The sequence below is a fragment of the Lactuca saligna genome, chromosome 5 (assembly GCF_052625555.1).
Source record: "Lactuca saligna cultivar CGN05327 chromosome 5, ASM5262555v1, whole genome shotgun sequence".
NCBI lineage: Eukaryota > Viridiplantae > Streptophyta > Magnoliopsida > Asterales > Asteraceae > Lactuca > Lactuca saligna.
This window is the reverse complement of record NC_136421.1, coordinates 305,517,784-305,531,322: the sequence shown is the minus strand read 5'-3', so window position 1 is coordinate 305,531,322 and position 13,539 is coordinate 305,517,784. Positions and strand designations below refer to the sequence as shown.

Here is a 13,539-nt window from a genome sequence, read left to right as displayed (position 1 = left end):
ATATTAAGTATTTTCTATGAAATATGTGCTATGTGTTAATAAGTTGTTTGTTTATCTAAGATGAGTGTTGAATACGAAGTATTGACTATAAAATATGTGATATGTGTTAATAAGTTGTTTGTTTATTTGAGATTGGTGTTGAATGCAATGTTTGGTACATGTTTTAAATAAGTTAAACTATATATTTGTTTTATATCTACTATTATGTTGGGGAAAACATCGGTAGATAAATGATGAGGTGTGAAAGATGATTAAGAATAATATTGGCAGATGCACCAATAGTGAATGTAATAATACTAGTAGATGCGCTTAGAAATAATTTTGGCAGATGCACCAAATAGAGAATGTCATAATACTAGCAGATGCGCTTAAGAATAATATCGGCATATGCGCCTAATAGTGAATGTCGTAATCCTGGCAGATGCGCTTAAAGGATAATATCGACAAATGTACCTAAAATAGAATGTGATAATATCGGCAGATGCGCCTAATAGTGTACGTTGTAATCCGGGAAGAGTCGCTTAAAGGATAACCTTGGCAGATGAGCCTTATGTAGCGATGAATTTTGTGCCAATTCCTCAGGTCAATCCTTAGGAATGAATGATTAAAGGATAGTTGATTCTTAGGGTAAAACATTAAGAATTAAAGAAGATAATGGAGATAGGTAATTTGGTTGATTGTTTGATGATTAAATATAATAATTATATTATTGTGGGTTGAAAATCCTATATGTTCACCAGGCTCCCAAGCCTGGCCCTCTCGGTTTTCTTTGTATCACAGGTATCAATACGAAGACTTATTTCACTGAGAGATTAAAGGAGATGTAAATCATTAGTGTAATTATATGTAAGTTCTGCTTATGCTTATGTGTCTGTATCGGAACATGACATCCCGAGATTTTGTTATATAATGAAAATACATTTCTTTAAGAAATGCTTTTGATAAATTTTTATCATATTTTGTTTTGGGAACGAATTTTGCAACCGTTTTCTTTAAAAGATTACTCTGATTTTAAAAACAAAGCATAAACAAATTGGTTTTTTCTGGCCGTGAAATTGGAGATGTCACAGCTGATTAGTGTCAGGATTTGAACATGGGTCAATATGTTATACACCATATATTCCACATGTCTTACCAAGTCACCACAACCTAAGTGGTTTGGACATGGTTTTTTAAGGGTTATGTATTAACCCAATGTAGTTTGGCCAGAAAGATTATTTTAAAAGGTTCCTAAACTAATTTATGTTCATTACAAGAGTATAAATCAAATAAAGCTATGTTATTTATACCATTTTCATGAAAATAAATGGGTAAAACGTTTTATTTGGCTTATGTGTATCAATCCATCCCAACGATTGATGTGTACGTTTATATGTTCCACCACAACAATCCTTCCCTAAATTTGAAGACTCACACCAATAGTATCAGATACCAAGAAAGTGTGACAATCTCACATTCTCTATCCTAAATTCGTAATTTTCTCAATTCATCAATGGGAAAATGACTTAAAAGCCCAATGAAGTTTTCAAACCATTCAAAAAACCCCAATCATGTTTTATCTGTTCAAGAAAACCCAACGAACTTAACCTTTTGTCTAAAAAGTCCAACAAAGTTTCAAACCGTTCACAAAATTTCAATTTTGGTTTGTTTAAGTTCGTTGGGTTTTTTTTGAACAGTCAAAACATGATTGGAGTTTTTTAAACGTTTTGGAAACTTCGTTGGTCTAACAAGTCATTTTTCCGATACGGTAATAAGTCACGTCATTTGTTTCTCGTATTTGACTTTCGAGAAAGTGTAACTTAGTTGGGCTTTTTAGATAAAATGTTAAGTTTGTTGGGTTTTTTTGAACAGACAAAACATGATTGGGGTTTTTTAAACGGTTTGAAAACTTTGTTGGGCTTTTAAGTCATTTTCCCTTCATCAAACCATATGCAATTCAGCCAAAGTTCATTGTCTGGTCTACATAATGATGCCCATATGCAATTCAGCCAAAGTTCATTGTCTGGTCTACATAATGATTGCATCTAGGACTTTCTATGGTCATTGACTTGCTTATGGAAGTTTGAGGTCAATAACATGTTCATCTATGTGATTATTCATATTTTATGGGTGTTTAATTATATCAACTGAGTTATTTTTTGATTATGTCTAAAAATTTAGGGTTATTTTCAATAATGATCACAAGAGTATTCAGAGAGAGAGAGAGAGAGAGAGAGAGAGAGAGAGAGAGAGAGAGAGAGAGAGAGAGAGAGAGAGAGAGAGAGAGAGAGAGAGAGAGAGAGAGAGAGAGAGAGAGAGAGAGAGAGAGAGAGATGAGTTCAACATTTATTTAAAATCAATCCAATAAAATAGTTATGAAAAAAATCAAACATCAACTATAAAAAAAAAAAAAAAAAACCAAACTCCATGAACCAACAAAACATCAAGCATCGAACATAAAAAAATTATTACGATTAATGTTCCTAAGTTAACATTGTTGATTGCTATGTTATAGATGAACATTTTCGATTACTATCCATAACTGAACATTGGAAAATATATAAACATTCATAAATGTTCATAACTAAGCATGTATTTATAACTCAAAAAGTAATCATGTACATACATGTTCATAGGTGAACGTTGTTGATTACTATTTCATAGATAAACATTGCCAACTACTATTCATAATTGAACATTGAAAAATAGATACACATTCATAAATGTTCTAACTAAACATGTATGAAGAATATCCATTTATAACCCAAAAACCATGCTTGTACTTGTCTTGATGAATGTAATTAGAAAACCACATAATGTTTTATTTGAAACTCACCATTATCGATCTTACTCCAAAAGTTAGATGTGATTTCCGGGGTCAAAAGTAAAGGACCCTTGACGCAATTCATCAAACATGTGGGGTGATTGGTATTTACCCAAAATTTATTTTTTTAACAAGATTCCTAATATAAAAAGTTTGTTATACGCACACAATTAGGCGCGTGGTCTGAACTGTTACACAACTTCCTGCCTTAACGTTCCTGATTGACTGTCGATTGACATGTCAACAACTGAGTAACACATGTCATACAATACGAATATGAATATGGTGAGTTTGGTAGGTGGACAGATTACGTCGTATTTATTATTCTGCAATGGGCCCTCTAACTTAATTAATAGTTCGGCCCACTTACGGGATTATTCTATTATATCTAAAGTGTATTTCTAATAGTTTAACGTGACAAATTTCGGTCTTTGATTATATTACTCAACATTACATAAACTTTGAGCATAGAATGGTTACAAAAACGCGTTGCATATACTTATAAAATGATGAAAATATTTAATATTTTATTTGGAATTAGATTTTAAATGAACGGGAACATTATGTAAATACTTAAAAATATGGTTGGTATATATTAATTTTGAAGTTTCTGTGCAAAAATTAACAAGTAACAATGAGCCAATAAAACTCCAGATTAACAATGAATTAGTGATGCACTAGGATGTATAGCAACATATTAGTGGTGAAGTAGCAGCGAATTAGCGACAGATAAATGACAAACTTTTGACGGATTAAAATTTCGGATCTGCTTACGACATGGGCTATGTAATGTCGCACACTCAATATATGCTTAGGGCCGGCTTGCACTTACAAATGAAAACCCAAAGTTGGTTATATTTTGATATGATTCGTCCAATAAATATATCAACAAGTTTGTGCTACTTAATTTTAATTTATTTCAATTACAAATGACATGGACATAGTTATATCCATATCTACCAAGCAATAATAAAATTAGGAAGGAGTTACTTGTCGTTGTCGCCTTACTTTACTTTCCAAAATTAATAAGAAATTAAGAATGTCGAATTATTTTGTTATGCAATCATAAATTAAGGAGAAAAATTCCCCATATAAAAATTAATTTGTAAATGTTTTCTCTTTTTCTTAAATTTCCTAAATTGCTAACTATCCCAAGATATGTATTTTCATATATTTTCATACAATGTCACAAAAAGTAAATTCGGAACCTATGGCTAATTGTGAGCATGCACGTGTACAACCATAAAATTCATTTCCTAGTGTATGTAATGTCAAATAAATAAAAATAAAAATAGCAACGACAGCACATTTATGTGAAGTTCTTGTAATGGTACTGCATACCTAGGTTAGAAATTTTGCATAGGGATGATAAATGGTTGTTGGTCCTCGGATCCGGGTCAAATCAAGATGGAGGAAAAAAAAAATCTTTTTCCAAGCTAAATTTCACAAGGAATGGCCCTTTCGTCCCAATCTAATCAACCCTCTTTTTAAGTCCGTCTCTTTTATGATTAAGACTTGATGAAGAGAACAACGACCCTAAGGTTTAAGTCTTCATAACTTTCAGAAATGTACAAGATTAGTCTCCCAACTTTATGATTTTGCAAAGTGCACCATAGGTGGATTTTTTCTTAATAATTTAGATCCTTAAGTTTCTAGTTTGGCCCCAAATGTTAAATAGTATTACAGCTTAAGTCCAAAATCCAGTTAAAAATGGTAAAGTCACGATTAAACAAATCAACTCCAAATGTTGAAAAGTCAACTCTTAATTTCCTACTCTTATTGTTTAAAATCTAACCTTTTAATTAATTAAGGTACTGTATAGATGATCGTTGCATATCATTATCAATCAAGTTTGTTATCCAAAATCCAAAATCAATCTTATAAACGTATTGATTGATAATCCAAGATTACTAAATATTATTGGTTGACTATCTAATCTTATACACTTCATGGTTTGAGTTGTCATTATTTGCTCTCAGTTTTTTCCGGTTTCCCCTTGGTGGGCCTATGGTTGCACCATATCTCTAATGGTTACTTCAAAGTAAAAGTAGAACAACGATCACCACTTGAACATTATGTTGAAGACATTTCTTGTCTTTAATATATTTTTGATTTTATCATAAATTATCAACTGATAATATAAGTCAATATAAGATATGGTTTACATGATGGATCTTACCTTAAATCTAATATATCTTCAAATCTCTATGAAGTGGTCGGCCTTCTAAAATGTTTGCCAAAGACAATTAGGGGGTGTTTGTGATTGATTTTAAGTGCTCAAAAGTCCTTTTTGGTTTTAATTTTTGGAGAAGCAAAAATGAAAAATTGGTTTTAAAAAGTGTTTGTCTTTAACTTTTTGACTTTTGAATCTAATTTAACCTTTAAATAGTTAAAAGTAGATAAGATTTCCTAACTTTTGAAAACCCATCATTTTGTTCTTGCCAAAAAGTTATTTTCAAAAAGAATTTTTTATTTGCCAAATATCTTTTTAAATTTTTTTACTTTTTGAAAAAGCCAAAAGTCAAAAAATCAATTAAAAAGCAATCTCAAAAACCCTCTTAGTAGGTTCCCAAATTCCTATTTTCTTATCACCAAACCATTAGGAGAGTCAAAAAACTAATCCAAACACTTTTGCAAAAGCTGTTTATCACACTTTATCACACCGCTATAAACTAATTTATCCAAACTTTCTGATCTTACTCAAATACAAATAAGAACAAATAGAAGTGGTCAGTTTCAATAATTATATTTTAATTCATTTTTATCTTTTTAACATTTCCACAATGTATCTATAAATACATATTGGGCCATTTTCACATAAATTATATGAGATGGTCACTTTCGGAAAAGGTTTAAAGTGTGGTAACATTTTGTATGGAAGACACATTTATTATTCAAACATGAAGGTTTTCTTTTTGTTCAATTACTTAAAACTTAAACGTTAAAGCGCTATTATAGACATACCAAATTGCCAACTTCCATTTTTATGTGGACTTATAATTATATATTTATATAAATAAATTCTAAACTTACCGAAATAATAGAATAATGATTACATATTAGAACATCCACAACCAACTTTGAATGGAGCTTGAAAAGTGGATAGAAAGGATTTAATGCATATGCATTCACCCTTACAACCAAATACAACTTACATTAACCTTCACTACTTCTCATTATATATACAACTAGAGCAACACCGAGTACATCGATTTGATTTTTTTAATTATGGAAAGAAATAAATAGTATCTATGTAATCTCCTTGCAATTTAAGTCATGATATTATCTGATTTTCTTGTTAGAAACAGATAGAACAATGTCCTCCTCTCTCCTCCTCTTCATATTTACAATTACACCCAAAAAACTGCAAGGGAGTCGTGTTTTAAGGGTTTCAAAGTAAGTAAGTTCTCTCATCTGCGAACCTGAAAGTTACAACCAACATAAACCCTAAAAAGCTTAAACATAAACCCTAAAGCCTTAAAGTTTATCAGCATACCTGAATTGTCCACTTTAAACCTCTTCTGAGAATAATGCGCATCTTCTTGCTTTCTCTTGAATCTGAAAGGATTACTTAAAAATGGTTTCCCGCTTCCCTTATCGACACCTATAAAAAGAAACCAATTAGCCTCATTTCAATTCCTTTAAAACACCAACAGAAAGTGGCAAAACGAAGGTATGGATTGAATACTTTACCCATATCTTTGAGCTTAGTTTTCTTGCTTGAGTTCGACTCATATCCGCAATTCATTATACTAGGAATTTCATTTACTGAATCATTTCCTCCTGAAAATGCATAAAATTTAATCCAATCACCCATTTCTAAACCTAGAGATCGATATCAATCTAAACATACACACAGAGCACTGATTATATACATATACTATGAGTTTGATCTCAAAAGTCACAATTAATCAGGCGACCTGTTAATTTTTCGACTTATTTCATATGTTCATAGCCTAGACATCGATGCATTATACATACATATACGTGGATACTAGATATAGATAGAGGGAGGGAGATGCTTAACGGCTTACTTTTGGAACCGGATTTGGATAGCTTGCCATCAACAACAAGAGCACCAGAACCAGTAGTTCCCGTTGAAAGTCCTCGCGAGGAGAAAAAGCTTATTAAGGATTTCCAGGTGACGGAGGAGGCAATAAGATCGACTCCTCTACTTATGAAGTGACCGTTTAACATTAACGTCGCCGGCTCCAGGCCGAACGTACGGGCAATAGAGCCGAGGTCGATCCTTTGTTCGTCGTGCGCCACCACCTGCACCGCCTTTGATATCGATGGGCAAAACAGCTTTACCGTTCTCTTGTTCTCCTCCGACATGTCTCTGTTTTGCGGGTTCTCAGGGCTTCTGGAAGTGTCTCACAACAAATCCAACCTATCAACGATTATATACACAAATGGTGCATCATTAGTTTGTACGGTACAAATATGAAATGGCTGCTAGATAAAATGTTGTTTTACATTTACATTTTAGGGCTAGTTTAAAATAAATTTTACACTTTAATCAAGACAAAATTATATAGAGTATCTTAAAAATATAATATATTTTTCGATTTGTATATATTTGTTCAAACCATTCGTTTTTTTTTTTTTTTATCAAATTTGTTTAACTATATACATTCAGTCCTTATGATTGAATACCAAAAAATAAACGAAAAAATCACTTAATATGATAATATATTCTCAATCTGTATACATTTAATCAATGATTATTTTTTGTACATTTATTCTTAAATTTTTTTTTGTTGCAAAATAAATCATTGTTGTTTTTGTATACATTCAGTACTTGTGAACGATTTTTTTAGGTTTTTTTTTTCACGACATATTACGTAGGACAATCATTAATGATGTGTTCATGATTGTTCATGTTTATGACAATTGCAACATCGATTGTTTGGTGCTTAGGTTTTGTGTTCTGAACGCCGAACTTCTTTATACAATCTCAAATTTTAACGATCTTTATATCCATCCATTCGTATTTGAGTCTACAACAATTCTCATTTAGATTACTTCCGTTAAAAGGTAAATATATTTTTTACTTACGATTTTATAAAAAAGCGTTCGTGCGTACATTCATAAAGAACTTATGTATATAAAGATCGTAAGTAAAAATATATTAATTTTTAACGGAAGTAATCTCAACAAAAGTTGTAGTACACATAAATACAAACACGTTGATATAAATATCGTTAAAATTTGAGATCGTATGAAGAAGTTATAACGTTGAGAACACAAGACCTAAGCAACCAAGCAGTTGAGGTCGTAGTGGTCATTAGCATTAACAACCCCGCACACCTCATTAATGATTGTCTCACGTAGGATGCTGTGAGAAAACTCTAAAGAAATCGGTCAAAAATATTGAATGTGTACAACAACAAAGATTTATTTTGTAACAAAAAAATAATAAGGAATAAATGTGTACAAAACAACTTAACAAGAAATATATTACCCTATTGAGTCTTTTTTTTTGGTTTACATGGAGTAGCCGGTCATAGGGCTGAATGTGTACAGTTAAACAAGTTGAAAGGGGAAAATATAAACGAAAAAAACTCAGTGACCAAATGTAACATCCCAAAATTTCCGAGTAAAATTTTCATTTTTATAAGTCAAAATCACTCATTCATTATCCCAAAAAGGCAGTCATAATAAAAGTATTCTCAAAACATCATAGTAAAATAAAAAAATAGTCAATGCAGAATAAATCTCCAGGAGATGTAGTGTCATCAAGTCAGACCCTTCCATTTGAAACCAGAAGTACCTGAAAGTATTTTTGTAACAACCCGAAACTCAGGTAAACTTTATAAACCCTCTATTTTGAGAGTTGGCGAGATGAGTCCCTTTAAGTTGTGTGTTGGTTGTGAGTACGTTGGGCGTAATGAGGCGTACGCCGCGTGTACTCACGCGCTTATTTTGAACGCGGACTCGCCCGGGTACGCTAGGCGTAGTGTACCCAGATGCAAACCCTAATTTCTGGCTTGTGCACTATAAAAGGAACGTTTAGTCCTTTGCCCCAGCCACCATACCCCCTTAAGTGATCCCTTAGAGTGCAGAAATCCGTGTTTTAGCTTGTGTGTGTGTTCTTGAGCTTGAAGGTACCTTTTTGAGGTGAAGAAGGAGAAGAGGAAGCCATTGTTGGAGCTAGAAGTGGAAGAGTAAGAGTAGATCCGAGTTCTACAGTAGTTGGAGATCCCTTTTGAGGTAAAAAGCTCAAAGTTTTCCTTGTCCTTCAAGAGTTTTGCTTTTTGGACCCATTTTAGGGTTTTTGGTTCAAAGGTGGAGACTTTGTGTGCAAAGAGTCTCCATAAGCCTAGATCTGGCCTTCCCCAGTGTATTATGTGTTGAGGATTCATAAAAATTCAATCTTGGTCGTGGATATTGAGTCATGCATGAGTTAGGGTCTTGATATGGAAAGAGGAAAGTTGTTCTGAGTGATAGGTGATCTTTACAACCATGCAAGGCTTAAAGGTTTCAACTTTATGAAGTAAGGACCCTTAGAGAAGTCAGATCTGGAATATGAGTTCTTGTCTTAACCGTTTAAGACCAAAATACTCAATATGGCTGAACCGGGATTTTCGCTTGGCGTAATCCCAGTACGCAGAGCGTAGGGGGTGGCGCACCCCATTCTGTGAAGGCATCGGGTACGCCCAACGTACATGTTTGGTACGCGCAGCGTAACTGACTTTTAGGGTTTGGTCAACTTTAGGGTATTTGCACCATGAGAGAGGTAAAATGGTCTTTTACCCTCCTGAGAGTGCTAAGAGAGGGAATGGTCTAGCCTTGGGAAATGTGTTGATGCCGAGTGTTTATTTCGTATGATTAGGCGGAGGCTAGATCCTATTTTCACGGAGTTCGGGATTTCCGAGTTACCGAGTTACACGAGGTGAGTCTTCTCACTATATGTTACCTAGAGTGGTATTATGAGTTGACCGGGGGGTCTTATGTGCTATGTATGAGATTGTGTGCCATGTATGAGATTATGTTCTATGTGATGTAGGTATGATATATAATTGTATAGACCGGACCGGAGGGTCCAACGATTCAGACCGCGCCGGAGGGTCCAACGAGACAGACCGGGCCGGAGGGCCCAACGAGCTATGATCGGACCAGAGGGTCCAACGAGCTACGGGATTGGAGGGTCCCGCTGAGACACATCGACCGGATGGTCGTACAGTAGCCTCGAGTGGTGTATGTCTTGTATGTGGTATTTTCGGGAACTCACTAAGCATTTATGCTTACAGTTGTTGTGTTATGTGTTTCAGGTACTAGCGAGAACCGTGGAAAGGCGCCAGCGTGACCCGTACACACAGAGAGGAGATTTGATTTGTGATCTTGGGATATGTTTTGATTTGATAACTATTGTGGAATACTTTTTGAGAATATTTTATATATAAATTTGGTTGTTGAAAAATGAAAATTATGTTTTGAAAATCTCATCGTTACAATTTTAAAGATAAACCGTAAACACAAAGCTTAGCGAGTTCCCTAAAATACCCCTTACCATACATACGTAATAGTAAAAACATAATTAGGGCTATTTCACTCCCTCCAGTCTCTTTCAACTGGTATTGGGTCTATTTTACCCCCCTTCAGTCTCTTTCAATTGGTATTGGGCCTATTTCACCCCCCTCGGTCTCTTCCAACCGACATCGGCTCTATTTCACCCCTACAACTAAGCATACAATCATATCAACAAGAGTCACAAAGACAACAAGCACATACAAGCATAACAGTAAGTGTTACTAAGACAACTATCATCTTATGAACATGATCCAATAGGTCAGCATCTGTGCCTTCAACCCACGAGTATAGTGAAGAGGTCTGGCAATGGAGCGGGTTTTGACCCTGATCCGATCCAAATCCTTAAAAATTATATGGGTTTGGAGCATAGTTTTTGATCCATTTACCCGTTAACGACACGTACCCGCTAACCCTTTTATTAAAAGGGTCGGGTATGGATCATCACTGATCCGCTCCGTTTATAACCAGCCCCGTATAAATTTTAGAATTATAAATTTATAATTTATACAACCTAAAGTTTACTTTTAATTCTAATCGAAAGTGCGAAGAGAAAAGACCAAAGACTAAACTGCTTTTACATAGGAATCGATGAATCGACTTCTAGAATTTTAGTATTCTAACAAGAAACATGATGTCATTTCATTTATATTTCATCAACCAAACAATCATTTATCAATCGGAAGAAAGTTTGAAATTGTTATTCTTTATCGATGCAATCGACGGTCAAAAACCAATCAGAAGTTACTACGAAAATGATTTTAATTTCAATCGAAAGTCCTCGAGTACGTAATGTGTTATTTAAATCAACATTTGTTTTATTTAATAAATGTTATTTTGAGGTTTAAGTAAAATGCGTTTGATTATTCAAAAACCTTACGGATTATGGGGCGGGTTTGGATATCTATTGATTCGGCGGATAAGGGTATGGGTTTGATAATTCAAAACCCTACGGGTTACGGAGAGGGTTTGGATTGGAATTTGAAATGTGTCAAAAGGGTTTGGATCAAGGTCGATTCGCTCCAAAACCGCCTCATTGCTAGGAACTCACTTCTCAGACAAAACCACAATTAACAACACCTACAGTCAAAGAATGGTGCTAAAACCTCCTATAAATCCATACAAGGTAAACCCTTAGTCTACCTTCTAAAACTAACAATTGGCCAAAAGTCAACAAATTTGAAAGTCAACCCTCAAGGTCAACACTCAAATCCATCATCAGCTGATCTCCACGCCATGACCAGCTCATGGACACGTCGTGGCTATCCGACAAAGTAGCAATCCAAACATTCACCACACTGTTGTGCACAATCTGCCACGTCATGGAGCACATCATACAGACAGATTGCGGATAACACAATCACCATGTCATGACACCATTCTACCACATCATGGTTGTTGTCTTTGGGACAGCTCAACCAATAAGTCCTTAATAGTTGGACTCACTGATCCAAACCTTCCAGAAGCCATTTATACTCACACAACATCCTAAAAGTCATTCCTTTTTAGACATGCATGACCTATGCAAGTATTGGGATCAAGTTAGATCAAGAAGATGAAAAAGAGGTTAAAACCTCAAGCATGGAAACAAGACCTTATTAATTCATAGATCCAGAATATATGAGGACCAAGGGACCAAAGTGAGTTATAAAGTTGCAAAATTTATCTCTTTCAACCATCAAAGACTTAGCTATAGACCAAAGCATACCAAATAACCTAGATCTGAAAGGTAAACATCATCAAGATGAAAACTTGAGAACTCACAAATGATCTAGAAGATGCACACATTGAGTAGAGATGAGTAGCTTGCTTGATCTATTCCCAAAATCTCATTCTTCTTCCTTCCAAGGCCCAAAAAAACACACCAAATGAGTCAAGATCTTCAAATAGGGCTAGGGTGTAACATCCATAAAATTCATGAAAATTGTAAACTTTTAGAATCAACCCATAAGTCATCATTGTTTACAAAATAGTTTTCAAAACATTTTCAATATCATAGCTTTCCCAAAATTATAAACAAAACACGAGTAGGTGAACGATCACGCCTCGCCTTCCCGCAATCCTCTGAGGTACCTGAAACATAACCCAAAACTATAAGCCTAAAGCTTAGTGAGTTCCCCTAAAATCCCAACACACAACAAATAACACATATACAATAACAACATGAAGTGGGTCCACAACTAACAAATTGGATTACCCCGGAGCCTATAACATAAGTCTGTCTTGATCTCGACCCACAATTTATGTCTGGCTTGCTCCCCGACCAGATCAGTCCTCAGACTGAATGCCAGTAAGCCTTTAGTACGAGTCTGACACGTGCTTCCTGTTCCTCAGCTCATATCTGGGATGCTCATGAGCCCTCAGTATGAGTCTGGCATGCCCTCCCTGACCCTTAGCTTATATCTGGATTGCTCCAGGGTTTGTTGGCTACCGCACAGAGTAGTAAAACCTCAACCCAACCTGCAGAATATGTCGACATATAACATATAATAACATACATACATAATCAAATAGTATCACAGGTAGTCCTACAGATCTATCAGACTAGCATAACAAAACTAGAATGCATATCTATTTCATACTCATCATATCAATGAATATCATGTTATCAAACCAATGGGCCGAACTTAGTGCCTTCGAACCGTAAGTACAGTGACGAAAACTCACCTCACAAAGTGAATAGAAATGATGAGGTACGACTCCAAATCTCAATCCTCTAACCGATACCTGCTTCCACCAAGTAACCAAATCCATCAAAATCCCAAAATACCTAAAATACCCTAAAGGTCCAACTTGGTCAAATTTAACGGTCAACATCAACAGTCCATGTTGACCTAACACACCATGGTCCCTCTTGGCCACGTCGTGTTCTGCAAGCATCCAAACAGTTGGGAAAACCTTAACCAACACGCCGTGTCGACTTGCAAACACGATGTGTTCGCCAGATTTCCAACAACTTAATACATTCAACTGACTTTTCAATTCCAAGAGCTCCAAAGCTCAGATCTAAACCAACAATGTGATGAGGAAGGATAAAGTTTCCAACTTGATCCTTTGGGACCACAAAAGGTCTAAAAACCCAAATCAAAAACTTAATAATGCAAGGGCTTGACCAAAATACTCTTAATCCTTGAAATCCCAAGTCCATCATTTCCAGAAGTGGTTCTAACACCTAAACCATCCCAAAGGTTGGTGCTTTTTAGACA

The 13,539-nt window shown here is 34.9% G+C and overlaps 1 protein-coding gene across 1 annotated transcript; it reads right to left on the bottom strand.

Annotated features, from left to right (window-relative positions):
* Positions 1-5,888: 5,888 nt before the first annotated feature.
* On the bottom strand, positions 5,889-7,169 carry LOC144998540 (amino acid-ligase). The gene is made up of 4 exons (XM_078958287.1): positions 6,838-7,169; positions 6,497-6,586; positions 6,300-6,407; positions 5,889-6,225 (listed from the first exon to the last, which is right to left on the bottom strand). Exons 1-4 carry the CDS (start codon positions 7,136-7,138, stop codon positions 6,086-6,088), a joined length of 639 nt encoding a protein of 212 aa, XP_078814413.1. The 5' UTR covers positions 7,139-7,169; the 3' UTR covers positions 5,889-6,085.
* Between the last annotated feature and the right edge of the window lie 6,370 nt (positions 7,170-13,539).